Genomic DNA, 15,646 nt, shown 5'->3' on the forward strand with positions numbered 1-15,646 from the left:
TCTGGAGGGTGTTCTAAATTCCTCTATTCTAGTTCTCTTTGATATTTAAAGAAAATAGTAATCAAATATCGATCTAAATTCTCAGATACTAAGTTGTCTTTGATATTTGAAGAAAACTTGTCCTCATAAAATCTTAGATTCATTTTTAATCTAAGAAACATTTGGGTAAAATCATTTAGATACAGAGAGAGAGAGAGAGAGAAAGAGAGAGAGAGAGAGAGAGAGAGACAGAGACAGAGACAGAGAGACAGAGACAGACAGAGATAGAGACAGAATAAGTTTTTCCTACCTTCCTTCCCCATAATATGGGCATTGCTTGCAGATATTATGAAGGCATCTGAGTCTTTAAATTCAACAAGGCATATTGACCATGGGGTTGAATTTTGAAAATAATCGATGTGGAGAAATATCAGTTTTCTTCATACAAAAAAAAAAAAAAAAAATGAAGTCTGAGAAGAAGAAATGTCTGTTTCCTGGATCCCTTGGAAACACCTCCAGGATTCCAAAGTAATTAACATTATACTGTTAACCAGTCTGGACACTGTGACCCTTATGTTTTCATGAGAGCCTATTTGCTCTGCTAACACTCAGCTTTGAAAAATAGGAATTCATGTTTCAAACTGGATGAAATGGACCATTTATTCCTTTTGCTTCCATCTAGAAAGAGAGTCAATTTGAAATGATGGATAGAGTGTCAGACTTGCCTTGAGAAGACCTGGGTTAGATTCTTGCTTCAGATATTTATTAGCCGTGGTAGCTCTAGGGAAGTAACTTTACCTTTCCAAGCCTTGGTTTGCTAATTTAAAAAATGAGATAATAACAGCATCTATTGTTATGTTATTAAGAGGACCAAATGAGATAATATAGAATAATTTCTAAATATGTAAATTTTTGCAAACCTATATAAATTAGCTACTAGATGTTAAATTTAAAAGTTACTATGAACCTTTAGGAAAACAATGTTCCCTTTTTTTGTAATGACAGAAAAATATATTAAATGATTATTTTACAAGTAATCTGACATAATCAAGAGAAGGTTGGGCCATGAGTTTAGTAAGATCTGTATTCAAGTTGCTTCTTTGACACTGATTAGATAAATCCCTATACTTTTCAGTGCCTCAGGAAACCCTCTAGGATTAGATGTTACATTTAAAGATCTACATTGTGCAAACAAAAAATGCCAAAATGAATGCTCCCATAATGGAAATGATTTTCCCCAAAGCAATGAAATCATAGTCTTGTGTATTCACAAGCATTCACTTTCTTTTCTCTACCAATAAACAGTGTTCTATTTGTCAGTTAAAAAAAGAGATTAAGGCCTTTGATCTTGATTAGACTTCCACAAAGGAAATGAAGGTAAACATGGTTTTTTCTAGTATAGACAGACATAATATGTGGTTTTCTAAGTCAGTATATACTCACAACGATCCTCCTGGCCCCATTTCTATTTAAGTCTTTAACACTATTTAACACTTAAACACTAAATCTATTTAACACTACTGATCTAGAACAAATTTAAGTGATTTCCCCAAGATCATACACTTAGTGACAGCTAGGTAGTGCAATGAATAGAGTATTAGGTCTGAAATCAGGAAGACCTGAGTTCAAATGTGGTCTCAGATACGTTCTATCCTATGTGTGGACCCTAAGTCACTTAACTATTTTTGCCTCTGTTTTCTTATCTGTAAAATGAACTGGAGAAGAAAATGGAGAACCATTCTACTTTCTTTGTCAAAAAAAAAATCCCAAATGGGGTCATAAAGAGTCAGACATACTTGATATGTCTGAACAGCAACAATATACTATCAGGTATTATTACATAAAAGATTTGAATTCATATCTTCCCGGCTCCAGATGCCAGATGTGACTCTTCATCCAGTATAACAGACTGAGTTTTATAGATAGAGAGATTGTGTGTGTAGTGTGTGTGTGTGTGTGTGTGTGTGTGTGTTAGTGCACATGTGCACTTTCTTGTGAGCATCTCTACTACAGCCACATTTTACTCGGGAGCCTCTGAGGTATGGTCCTAGACTCTGAATTTTGATTTTGCAACAAGAAGAAAAGGCTTCATTTGAATTATTAGGAGGATTCTGAAGATCACCTGGCAAGATAGAAAATGAGATCATATGTGATAGATACCATAGCAAATTCATTTTCCCACTTGTACTTAAAGTGCGTTGGTTGGTTGTTGTCTTTGATTCTAGATCAACGAATATGAGCTTCGAGTGCTCTGCCACAAGTTGGACACAAATAGTCCCTATGAACCTTTGGGGTTTTCACGTGTTTCCTTTGGGCTAATTCACTTCTGCTTTGCTCATAGAGCACAGCACCTTCTCTGATGAGGGATCCCATGCTGGGCAGTCCTGTGCCAGTGTCGCCCATGTCATACAATCGATTCTAAAGTTCTTAAGAAACACTTTGAGACTGTCCTTGGACACTTTCTGACCACCTTCTGAGCGCTTGCCCTGTGTGAGTTCTCCATAATAATTATTTTGTCAAGCATACATTTGTCATTCAAACAATGTAACCAGCCCAATGGAAGTCATGCTCTCTGCAGTGGTTGGCAGTTTAGTCCAAGAAAGGACTTCAAGTGTCTGGTATTTCTTATCCTGCCAGGGGATCTTCAGAATCTTCCTAAGACAATTTAAGTAGAAGACTTTCTTGTTGCAAAATCTTTCCAAGTCCTCAGAGGTACCTGAGAAAAATGTGAGTCTAGTACAGATACTCACATAAAAGTGCACATGCCCACACACATACACACAAATAGAAGTTTAAATCCACATTAATCCTTTTCCAATTTTTTCTGTCTCTATACTAACCCAGATTTTTTACTTTGGTTTTATCTCCTTTCAAAACACCCATAATAGTTCTCCTATTCACTTTAGAAAATAATCATGAAACACACATTGGTTTTAAGTCCAGAACTAAGAATGAGGAGACTTGGATTCTAGGCTTAGCTTTCACACATATTAAATGTATGATTTTGGATAAATCTCTTTACCATTAGTTTTCTTATCTATAAAATGGAATCAATAAAGATGCTGCCCATTTCATAGAATTTGTTAAGGTCAAATGAGAGGATAAACATAAAAGCAGTTTTTAAACTGTAAAATACAGTTTTGGAGTCAATTGTAGCTTAGTGTGAAAAGAGAGCTGACCTAGAAATCCACAAAATCTGGTTCCATTTTGCCTCTGACTCAAAATGGTCCAGGGCTAGCCTCTTAATGTTTTGGTGTAATATTGATTCTAAAAAAATTCTAAGTGCAGAAGTGTTGAGTTGCATTGCAGAAGGGAAGTTTGCCTAAAGAGGCCAATTTTTTTTTAGTCTAAATTTTTTATAAAGGATGATGCAATTGTACGGAATAGGAGGACAAGGATGAGAAGGAGGAAGAGGAATTATGGTGGTGGCAGCAGCAGAAGCAATAATAATGATAATAATAATAATAATAATGACATTAACACTTATGTAGTATCTACAATTTACCAATATCATCTCATTTGAACCTTGCAATAGTCCTGGGAGATAGATGCTATTTTGAAGCAAACATATTAATTAACTTGCTAAGATCACACAGGTAGGAAATATCTGAAATAGGATTTGCACTTCTGGATTCCAGTCACAGAACTCTATTGCATTGTCACTGCTGCAGAAATAGTAGTAAGAACCTGGATGCTTAGGAATATCTAATTGCACGTTAGAAGTGTGTATGTATATTATGTGCGTGTTGTTGTTGTTAATGTTGTTGTTGATTTTTTAAATTCTTCTAAAGTAAGATCCTATTCCTCTTGGATTTGAACGTAGTAATTAGCCACATCATCACCTCCAAACCATGATAAAAATCTTCTTTTATAAACAACTTCAAATTGCACAGGTTTAACATATATTGGATTACTTGCCATCTAAGAGAGGGATAGAGGGAAGGGAAGGAGAAAAAAATTGGAACACAAAGTTTTGAAAAGGTGAATGCTGAAAACTATCTTAGCATATATTTTGAAAATAAAAAGTTAAAAAAAAACAATTTCAACTATATAAACTAAACAATAACTACTCATTGAATAAAGAAATTTTTCCTTTAGGCAGCTAAGTGATACAGTGATTAAAACACAGGACTTATAATCAAGAAGAACTGAGTTTAAATCTTGCCTGACCTTTCCTAGATATTTGAATGTGGACAAAATCACTTAACTTATGCCTTGGTTTCCTCACCAGTAAAAATCCATATATAATAGCATATTCTTCAAAGGGTTGCTTTGAGAATTCAGTGAGTTAATATATCTAAATTGCTTCGCGTACCTTAAAGCATTACATAAATGTTAGTTATTGTTATTACTAGAGTAATATTTCAAGTGCACAGAGTTATAGGCAGTTGGATTATACAATGACTCTTTAGAGAATTTTCCAACACATAAATATTTCAAAATAAAAAATGAAATAAAATATATTTTTATAATAGTCATTGTAATTGAGAAAAGATAAAAGAAAAGATATTACTTGATACCAACATTCTATGTATAGTAAAAAACACAATCACCAGCTTTTTAAATTGTAAACAAAAACATTTTCAGCCCTGCTAAGATACAAAGAAATGTATGTTGTTGCCATAAGGAATTTAAATTCCTTAAGGACAAGGACTGTTTCATTGTGGTCTTTCTGTCCCCAATGTCTGGCACATAATAAAGACTTAATTAATACTTTTTGATTTATTGATTTGGCTGTGACCATTCTTTTCAAAGTATAATCTTTATTTTTAAGTATAAAGAATCTCAGTTCACTTTCCTTTTTGTATATAATGTTTAGTTACCAGGGCTTCTATTTATCTGATTTTATTCTTTCCAATATGTTTTCCTCTTTAAACCATTGTCTTTCCAATAATATTGCATATTCCAAGTAGTACTAGAATACTATATTTCTTTATCCTGAAAGCATTATATGAACATTCTAAACATTATCTCAGAAACTCCCTTAAGAAGATTGGCTCTAGGGGCAGCTAGGTGGTGCAATGTGTAGAGCACCAGTCCTGAAGTCAAACGAATCTGAGTTCAAATCTGGCCTCAGATATTTAACACTTCCTATCTATGTGACCCTGGGCAAGTTACTTAACCCCAATTGCCTCAGCAAAAAAAAAAAAAAGAAGAAGAAGAAGAAGAAGAAGAAGAAGAAGAAGAAGAAGAAGAAGAAGAAGAAGCCTTATATAAAAATAACATTAATAAGAATTTTAAGTCATTCATGTTTGCCTTCAGGATTTTTACTTTGTTCTAGTCTGCCTTGGAATTAAAAACATTTTATTTTCATTTTTAATCTATGTAGAGGTAAATATATCCAAAAAGGACCTATTTTAATACTTGCAAACAGGGAAGTTTCTGGAAGCCAGAGTTATTTGATTTTAACTTTAAAGGATGAGATATAGATTAAGTTAAGGTGCTTTTACAGTGAATAAGATGACTATTTCTGAAGAAATACAACCTCTGGTCTAACTAGAGAGTATTTAGTAGTGTTATGAATTGATGCATAGAGATGGCAAAGTTTTTGTTTTTCTATTCTTCCCATACCTGCATGGAGACAGAGAGAAAGAGAGAGAAAGAGAGAGAGAGAGAGAGAGAGAGAGAGAGAGAGAGAGAGAGAGAGAGAGAGAGAGAGAGAGAGAGAGAGAGAGAGAGAGAGAGAGATTTGACATGTTTTAGCATATTTTCTGAATTCCTTATTAGTTTTCTGAAATCTTGTCCTTCTGAGGAGTATTTTTATAAAGAGGGGCAAAAACCTAAAGCATGAATCAGTTTCACTGTGCTAATTACTTTAAGTCCAAAGTTTATTACTTTTAAATATTAGCTACTCAAAGTGATTCATCTGGAGATCAAAATGATTAATCCTTCTCAGTCACTATAAATGTCAGCCACTGGATTAAAGGATTTAGATGGTCATGTTTTCTCAACCTTAAATTTTTCTACTTAAAGACATAAGTTAAATAGCTCTGGTTTATCATTGTTTCATGTTAATGTTTTTCTCTCAGGCCCCCTCTCTATGCTCCCCTGCCCGCCTCACTGATTATTAACTCTCTAGGCAAGTGGTTCTTTCTGGATTGGAAACCAACCTGATATGTAGATTACTTCAACCAGAAGGCAGGAATAGATAGATGTAGCTTAGAGCCCTCCTCCTGACCCAGTGGGAATAATCCTATCTCTCCCCCTACCTTAGCCTTGATGGGTCTAATGTATTGAGCTCTCACATACTTCTAAACTTGAATCGTGGGGCCTTGCCGCCATGCCAATCTGGGATCCATATGGGGAGTCACCAGAGTTCAGTTTCCCATATGATTATTAAATACCTGCTGCTGCTCCATGTCAACTCATAAAAAAATATTTACACCTCTGCCCACTGTCCTTTGACTATCAAGTGCCAACAGATGGGCTAAGCACATTATGTTACCGTGCTTCGAATTGTTCTATGGGGATAATTTATTGAGAAAAAAATAAGACGTAAATTAGTTTTCAGAAAGCTTTTGATAAAAATCAATTGACTTAAAGTGATTTTACTAGATACAAACTGTTGCCTACATCAGCATTTGTACTACTTGCCAATCAGCGGCCTATGCCCTCCATTCCCCAGAGATGCCCAAGAATAACCTCCTTGTTCAAGTCAACAAATACACAACCTATTTCTCTTTCATTTTGTCAAGTTTTTCATTCAAAAGCCACTTGGTCTTCCAAATCAGGGAACTAGACATGAGGCCGGTTCTACAGGGTCATTAATCCCACTCTCACTTTCTCTGATTGCAAACAAACACAGCAATTTGCTTTCTTTGTCTCTCATTACTTTGATGGAAATATTCCTAAATCTCCAGTGCCATTCTCTACCTACAGAGGCATCATATATCACAGAATAAAAGTTCAAGTGATCCTTGCAGTAGAGTAGAATACTGCTCATCAGAAGTGTTTGAGAGGGAAAAAAAAAAATCTAGGTTAAAAATGTGTAATAATGGCTGCCTGAAGCAGGTTTTGGTTTAGTATCTCAAGATCTTAAGGCAAATGTTTCCATGAGTTGGAGTGTTGAGAAGATGAAACCAAATCCAGAGCCAATGTGTTAAATTTTTATAATGAGCGAATACAAAATCTACAAATCAAGTCTCTATTATTTTGCTGACTGTCTAGATTTTTAAAAGTGCAGAAGAAAGTATTAATAATACTAATTAAACTTAAAAGTTGCTTGTTGTTTTGGAAAGGTGATAGTTAAACATTTACAAACATATTCCTACCGTTTCCTCCCTGTCTATCTTGTATGTATATAAGTTTTACATGTTTTCCTTCATTAGAATGTGAATCCTTAGCTCAGTTTCTAGCATATACAAGTCACTTAATCAAAACTGGTAATAGAATTTTACTGTACAGACCTTCCTATCCAATTTATGCTCTTAGAGAATTGGCTTGAATAATGAGAGATTTAGTGACTTGCCCAGGATCACGCAGTCAGAAGGAATCAAATGCAAATGGATAAAATTTTGCAAAGATCTATGCAAATAAAATATTTACCTCTACATCAACAGCACTAATAATTTCATTTAAAATAATGGGAATAAGAAAATCTGTAGTTTTGTGGGAGGGAAGTGTGGGAAAAGATATTAAAACAAAAGTCAAGGTCCAACTTGATTATACTAAAAGATTTGAACTGGAATGGATAGAATAGATAAAAAGCCAGAGTAAAAAGTTTCATGAACATTTATAATGGGGTAATGGCCTAGACTCAATACAAGCATGAGAAAGGAAAACTATAAAATGACATAGGAGAACATTGATTTCATAATGATCAAATAAGTGATTGGAATAAGATGAATACTTTAATAATAATAGTTGCGAATTGGGGAATTATATATTGGAGAAATAACTATGGAGGAGGAGGATGAAGATTTTACATATATACATACATATCCACATGTATTCATGTACTTACATATATGTGTACATATACATGTGTATGCATGTATGTATATATACATGAATCAATTACAATCGGAGAATAGCAACAGAAGAAAAGCAATGTGTTTCAGTTTTTATTTCCCCCCTTCTTATTCAATTTAAATTAATTTTCCTGATTAATTTCTTAGTCTATTCTAGTTTAGAGATTATTACAGCTCAAAGACAGACTCTTTTAAGACATAAAATAACCAATAAATGAAAGAGTAATGTAAGATATGAGGCAAAAGATCAGAGGAGAAAGTGCTTTCCAAAAACTAGAATCTAGTTGCAAAATCTAGAATCTTACAGCATTCCTTCAAAAGGGAATATGTCTAGAAATGTTAGTGTACAGTGTGTTCAAATCAGAAGGAAAAAGGGAAATGGTGCCTCATTGGAAAGAAACTATTAAAATAAAATGAAGAGGCATAGAAACAAAACATGCATGCTTTATCTGAATTAGGCAGAGAGTTTTAGATAGATAAAAAAATGTTTAAATAAAAAATTGTAGTAAATAGTACAATAGATGTATCAGGACCACAAAATCCAACAGAAACTTTTTTTTTTCCTCCATTAAGAACTTCATTTATTTTGAAGATCCTGTCCCAGACACTTCTCCTCGACACCCATCCTCCTATTCCAAACCTTTTGGCTTTACTACTGGGAAATAGTAATGCCAAGTCCAAATGGAAAACCAAACCACTGCAAGGAAGGTCAGGTGCCAAGAGCTCAGTGTGCTCTTAAGTCTCCCTGTGTAAACGCAAGAGTATCTCACTTACATGCCTTTTTCTTTTCAGTCCTCAACAAGAAGCAGCAAGATTTCTTGCCCACTGGCAAGTATCACTCTGCATGAGCTTCTTTGAAAATGTTCACCCTGCAGTGACTGTGTTGTACACTCTGCAGGACAAAGTGGCCAAGTTACAAGTCCCATGTTCTCCGTTCCCTCATTTTATTACCTCTGATTAAAGAGGTAGCTGTCTCCTGTGCCATCTGGGATAAAGCATTTGTTCTAGTATCACCCTAGAATTTTTCAAAATTTGCCTACATTTTATTTTTAATATGAAGTTAAAAAAAAAACACACACATACAGCCTTTCTAGTCTGTAATTTATTCAGTTTTTCTTTCATAGATTTTCAGATTTATGGAAGCAGTAAAAACAAAACAGCTAGTCTAAAAGAGGCTAACTGGTATTACTAATCACGTTGAATTCCATTTCCATTTTTTTTATTCTAACCATGATTGATTATTTATCTACATTTTAAAATAGTAATCACAAACACCATCTTCGCCCCACTCTCCAATTAGTACTTAGTGGTCGAATTGGATAGGAGATGGGAAATGAATGGATTTTATAGTGAAGAACTACTTTCAGGTGCAAATCTGGCCTCAGATTCGTGATAATCACCAGAGGTGTGACCAACTTTTCATTCCCGAGGAACTCTCTAAGATTGTAAATTCTGGACAATGTATTAATCTGCATTGATGAAAGGCATTTTCCACACTGAAACTTCACTTTACTGGTGAAATAACAAATCCAAACAGGGGAGGGGGAAGCCAAGAATGCTAACAAAATCTATTGTATTCCTGAGCGTGAGTCTATCAATGATAGAAGGCATTGTGGAACCAAATTTTAATAATAATAATAATACTAAAGCAACAAAGAAAGAAAACCATTAATGTGAAGAATATAAAGAAAAGAAATAGGTTTTTAAGAATAGTGTAAAGCCCTGCTTCTTAAACTATGGTTTGTGACCCCATATGGGGTCTCTTAATTGAATGTGGGGGTTGCAAAATACTGGTTTATTATCAGGTGTTTGGTTTGTATACCTATTTTATATACCTATATATTCAGAATCATACAAAAATTTCTCAGGCAAAAAAGGGATTGCAAGTGGAAAAAGTGTAAGAAGTCTTGGCATAAATTATTGGATTGAAATTCAGATACAAATGGGGACTACAAAGCCATTTAAAAAGATACCTGCAGGCCACATATTGATTTAGTTTTGAAGTGTAACATTATCAGTATTTTATTGTATTTTTCATGTTAAATATTCCCAATTACACATTTATTTGATTTGGGTTTCACTTGAGGGTGTTCTGGACTGTGTATGGGTAGTGAGCCTTCTGACTGACACCTCTGATGTAAAGGTTGTGATTCTTTGAAATTAGGCAAAGGCTAAAAAAAAAAAAAAAAAAAAAAATAGGAAGTAATACTTTTATCACCTCTCTTGAAGTCATTTTGAAATAATCTCCTTTTCTCTACAATACATTATCCTTCTTTTCTCACCTCCTGTCTTCCCCAAGTGCTCTAGTGTGGCTTCATGGCAAACTCATTGATTCCCACTATAGCACTCCACTGTGGCTTTCTCCTCCAGCAAGAGCCTTCTTCTCTCTTCTTCATCTCCATCCCTTAGATCTGTCAAAAACCACATCTACTTGACCCTATTTTGGAGCTCATCACACACATCTAATGGATGAAGGTCGATTCTATTCATGGTAGGACTCTTCATTTAAAGCTGAGGAGTTGTGTTTTCATTTTTAAAAATTCTTTATTTTAATCAAATACACATAAATGCATATATACATATATGTGCACACGCGGGCATGTGTATTTCCTTTAGCCTTGTCCAGCTTTTTGAGAAGCAGCCCTTCCATGAAAATCAGTTGACATCAGTAACTCTTGAGTTTCCCCATATCATAGGAATTTAAGAAATCTTGGGCACAATATAAGTGAATAGAAATCACGTGTTAGAGATTTAGCTCTAGATTGAAAATGCATTCAGATACCTGGATAACAAATAACAGAGGAGAGTTTGCTGCTGCTTGTTTTCTTTCACATCATAGATTTTACATCAAGATGGCAATGGTGTGAGAAAGTCAATAACATGGAAAATGTTTCAAGTACTTTACAGAGATTGGAGAGGGCATTGTTTTCATTGGATTTTAGCTTCCAATCCAAATCCATCAATTTTGATGTTTATCATAGGGAATGGGCACAGAAAAAAGAAAGACCCCAAATGTAAATATTTTGATTATTTTTTTGTTTTCTGTTTTTGTTTTTGTCCATTTATATAATCAGCTTATCCTCTTAAAAGGGGGGACAGAATTAGCATACATAATGTAAAGGTCTGGAGTTTAAAAAAAATTTTTTTTAAATATTTTGATTATTTTTTTGTTTTCTGTTTTTGTTTTTGTCCATTTATATAATCAGCTTATCCTCTTAAAAGGGGGGACAGAATTAGCATACATAATGTAAAGGTCTGGAGTTTAAAAAAAATTTTTTTTAAATTCTGGTTCTTGTTCTATTTTAAATTCTGCAAGAAAATAATAGTGAAGGTATGCTTCCCACAGCTTCTGTATTAATCAGTTGACATCAGTAACTCTTGGGTTTCCCCGTATCATAGGAATTTAAGAAATCTTGGGCACAATATAAATGAATAGAAATCACATGTTAGAGATTTAGCTCTAGATTGAAAGTGCATTCAGATACCTGGATAACAAATAATAGAGAAGAGTCATAAATATTATGCTTGTTAATTTATTTAGGATATCATAAAATACAGACTGACCACACTGCCCACTTCATCCAGACTCCCTACTTTCTAACACTTCAGCAGTCTGTATTGTTCCATTTTTTTTCTTTTCCCCTTCAATGTTTCTCAGTTTTCTCTTTTTAAAATTTACCACATCTTTTGTACAGCTACTTATTAAAAATGTCTCTCTGATAAACAGTTTGATTTGTAGCTAATTGTAGCAACTGATTTTTTCATTATTTATGAATGTCTTTGTCAAAATACATTTGGAATTATGACAGATAAAGCTTACTCCAGTTGCTGATATGACCACAGCAGTAAAACAATTAAGAACTCTAAAAAAAAAAAAAAAAAAAAAACCGAGGCTACTAACATCTTTTTTAAGTGACCGAGTATTTGCTCGTTCATTTGTATTTGTATGCATTAAATTTATTACCACCACAAAATCAATGTGCTCATTGATTTCAGTACATGCATTTATAAACTACATTTGCTCTCTTCTTAATTTTGCGTGTATATAGTAGATGCGTGAGCTTTCAAATTCGGGCCAATTAAGGAATGTGGAATTTCTATCAACATCAGAAGGAAAATATGACAAATATTAAATTGTTTGACTATTGTTTTGAGTATTTGAGTCATACATAATATTTGGGTCAGTGCAAATGTAAAATTTTACAATTAAAATATTTTTGTTTTGTGATTATATCTCACAAATCATAATTATCATAATAATAATGATGATGGTGATTTTTAACAATCACTGGATGGTTCCCAGATATCAATTTCTGTTACTCCTACAAAAGACCAAAAAAGAGAAAAAAGAACAAAAAATCCTGGTCATTGTCATAGCTACACACAAACATTGTCCTCACTCTCATTTCCCGAATATATCCATAAAATATATGGAAATTTTCAGGAAAGAACACAGGATGGAGAAAGTCATTAATATCAGTAGTAATATTTAAGTATCACATAATTTAAACAATTTTGTTTGAAGTTATTGCATTGTCGTGCATTTTATTGTGTTCAATTTATTAGTGAAGGTCTATAGGGGTTCACTGGCATTTATTTTTCAGGAAATCCGATTTTGACATTAGGCTTTAAGTACATAATATGCCTACTTTATTTTTAGCTAGTACTTCATTTTCAAGAATTGCTTCACATTTATCAATACAAATGTTTCCAGGTATTTATTAAAGGAAACATGTGGGACCTCACAATGTAATTCAAGTTCTGAAAGACAAAATGTTTATTTATTTACTTTTGGTTCTGAATTAAGTCAAGAAGATTTAATAAAGCCTGCCTGAAGTCTTGTTTCCATTAAATGAGCATTTGATCCTTGTCCCTTGCCAGACCAATCACCTCTGGATGCTAGAGATACTGTTATTCAGAACCTTAGCCAGGCCAAAGATAATCCGGACGGATACTTTCTGGGAGTTTTCACATTTAGTTTAAGCAAAGTTCTGTTACTCATATTAAATTTATTTGGGTTGAACAGGCCCTTCCTGGTTTTTGTAGTTTTTGCCACTTTCCTTAGCTTCCTCAAGCTGGGTGCTGATAGACTTAAGCAGCTGACATGAGCTCTCTAAAATGCCATTATATGGGCTGTCCCAAAAGCTGAAGCTTAAAACTTCAGTAAGACTTGGAAGCCCCCGTACAAAGAATACTAGAACACTACAGATAAAGAACCACTTGTCCAGAACATATGCAAAGCTTAAATAAGTACCTTGTGCTGATATGATAGCTGAGAAACCAGAATGCTTGAGAGTGTTTATTTTTAGGGAGGCTTTCTTTCTTTTTAAAAAAAAAAAAAAAAAATCTCACCTTTTGTTATCTTTTTTTCCCCCTAATTAGGACAGAATTTTACCCTAAGGCAGTTAGGAGTTTGTGAACCAGCAACTCGAAGAGGACTGGCATTTTGTGCGGAAATGGGGCTCCCCCACAGAGGTTACTCTATCAGTGCAGGGTCAGATGCTGATACAGAAAATGAAGGAGTGATGTCCCCAGAGCATGCCATGAGACTTTGGGGCAGGGGGGTCAAATCAGGCCGAAGTTCCTGCTTGTCAAGCCGGTCCAACTCAGCCCTCACCCTCACTGATACAGAGCATGAAAACAAGTCGGACAGTGAGAATGGTAAGTTTAGATTTCTGTCTTTTATTTTGTTTTGGTTTGGTTTTTATGATGGCACTCACTGATTCTTTGATTTGGTTTATACTTGGGATTTTTAAAAAAACAGTCAAATTGGAGATAAGACCTCAATATATATATATTTGGGGAGAATCAATACTTACTATCACTCGGCTAAATTATATGAGCCTGATGTTTGCGCTATATTTTTTGGAAAAATAGTTTAACCAGATTTTTTTAAAAAATAAAAAAGGAAAAGATTAACTTTGACTTATCTTAGACCATGTTACCTGTTATCCTCAGTGGAGTAAAGAAGCAAGGGTGATAAAGTTTATCCTCCAGACCAGCTTGCAATCAAAGATGTCTTTGTAAATTTCTCTTGAAGACATCTCAAAGAAGTTGCAGAATCTTAGAATGGATGAGTGAGCACATAGAATAGTTTATTAACAGGACTCTAGTGATTGAAGAACAAATCTGATTGTGCTTTAAACTTACCAGTTGATGAGAGCAATTGAAATCATGGTAAAGAGGGGAGTGTGGCCTTTGATGTGCTTTAGAGACTGGATTACTATGCAATTAAAATTTACCCCCTCCCCCAATAGGCTTTCTGAAATCGAAATAGCAGCTTGGCACATTGTAAAGACAAACGGTTTTTATTCATTGTTAGGACTTTATTCTGTTGCTGGTAGGAAAAGATGTAACAAAGATCAAAATTTATTTTAATATGATTTTTAAGTGCCCTTGATTTCTAATAATCATAGCTTCATTTATTTATGTGGAAAGAATATGGAGAATTGAGCTCTAAGGTACCACATGACAGAAGACACATTTCTCTTATGTATTTAATATAAACCATGAACTTGGGGGCCCAGTGTAATTTTAATGCTTTGTATATATGATGCATTAAAACTCAGAGAGCAAAAAAAAAAAAAAAAAAAGGATAAAAAGAGGATTGTATGAATGCAAACAGGGAAAAGGGCTGTTTTTACTTCTGGCTTTTAGTTTTGATTTTTTTTTTTTTTTTAGCCTGGTAACCTTGTTGGCTCTGGTCTACAATAAAAAGATAATAACTATTGTTAGATTTCAGAATCTGTAGTTTCAACCAATGCTGTTTCCTATATCTTCTTAAAGACAAATTTGCCCCTTTTCTTGCCTTATTATATATGCTATGTGCCTTAAATCAAAATCATCTTCATCGCCATTGTAACATTTTCTTAAAATGTTTCCATGTAAAAGTTAGCCCCTGCCTGGGTTGAAGTTAAAAAAAAATTATTACTGTAGGAAAAGAAAAGAAAGCATAGTTCTTTTGATAAAAGTAATTTGAGAGAGAAAAATAGACCATGTAGTTTTGGTTTTTTTCCCCCTAAAAAGGTCACCAAAGGCAGCTTTGGTAGTTCAGTGCACTAGAACTGAAGTCAGGAAGACATGAGTTCAAAATTGTACTCAAATAATTCCAGGATGTATAACCTGGAAAATCACTTAACCTGTATTTGCTTCATTTTCTCACCTGTAAAACTGAGAAAATTAAAAAACCTATGTCACAGAATAGCTGTGAGAATCATGCAAAATAATATTCCTAAAAGTTATTATTTTAATATCTGGCATATAGTAGGCACTATAGAAACACTTATTCCCTTTCATTTCTTCTTTCTTACTCCACTTATCCGATTAATTCAAGGGATGTATTCATGTGGATTTTCATGCTGAAATCCAAAGACCCTAATTCTAACTACATAAGATAAAATAAACATACTGTCCCTTTCCTTGGAGGGATGCAAACATGCAAAAAAATTACTCTAGTTCCATTCAAATCACTTGCTCCTAAATTATATGACCACATTTTTAAGCATTAAGAATGTCCTGGCAATGATAACTTTTAATTATATTTTTCTTAAGTTATCCCTAGACAATTTTAATACCTCTTTATCCTTAAAAGTAAAAGAAATGGAGAAAGCTATATTGACTACCAATGTCATATAATGCTTTTCAAGATCAAACATAATTAATTTCCCCATTAATTAAACTTAAATATAATCATTTTT

At 33.9% G+C, this 15,646-nt stretch overlaps 1 protein-coding gene across 1 annotated transcript in view; it reads left to right on the plus strand.

Annotated features, from left to right (window-relative positions):
* The window catches only part of TENM3 (teneurin transmembrane protein 3), an 808,000-nt gene that overhangs the window by 231,621 nt on the left and 560,733 nt on the right, over window positions 1-15,646 (plus strand). The window contains exon 4 of the mRNA XM_051965257.1: window positions 13,332-13,610. Within this exon, the coding sequence (XP_051821217.1) occupies window positions 13,332-13,610 (279 nt within the window). The remainder of the gene's footprint in view (window positions 1-13,331; window positions 13,611-15,646) is intronic.

This window comes from Antechinus flavipes, chromosome 6 (assembly GCF_016432865.1).
Source record: "Antechinus flavipes isolate AdamAnt ecotype Samford, QLD, Australia chromosome 6, AdamAnt_v2, whole genome shotgun sequence".
NCBI lineage: Eukaryota > Metazoa > Chordata > Mammalia > Dasyuromorphia > Dasyuridae > Antechinus > Antechinus flavipes.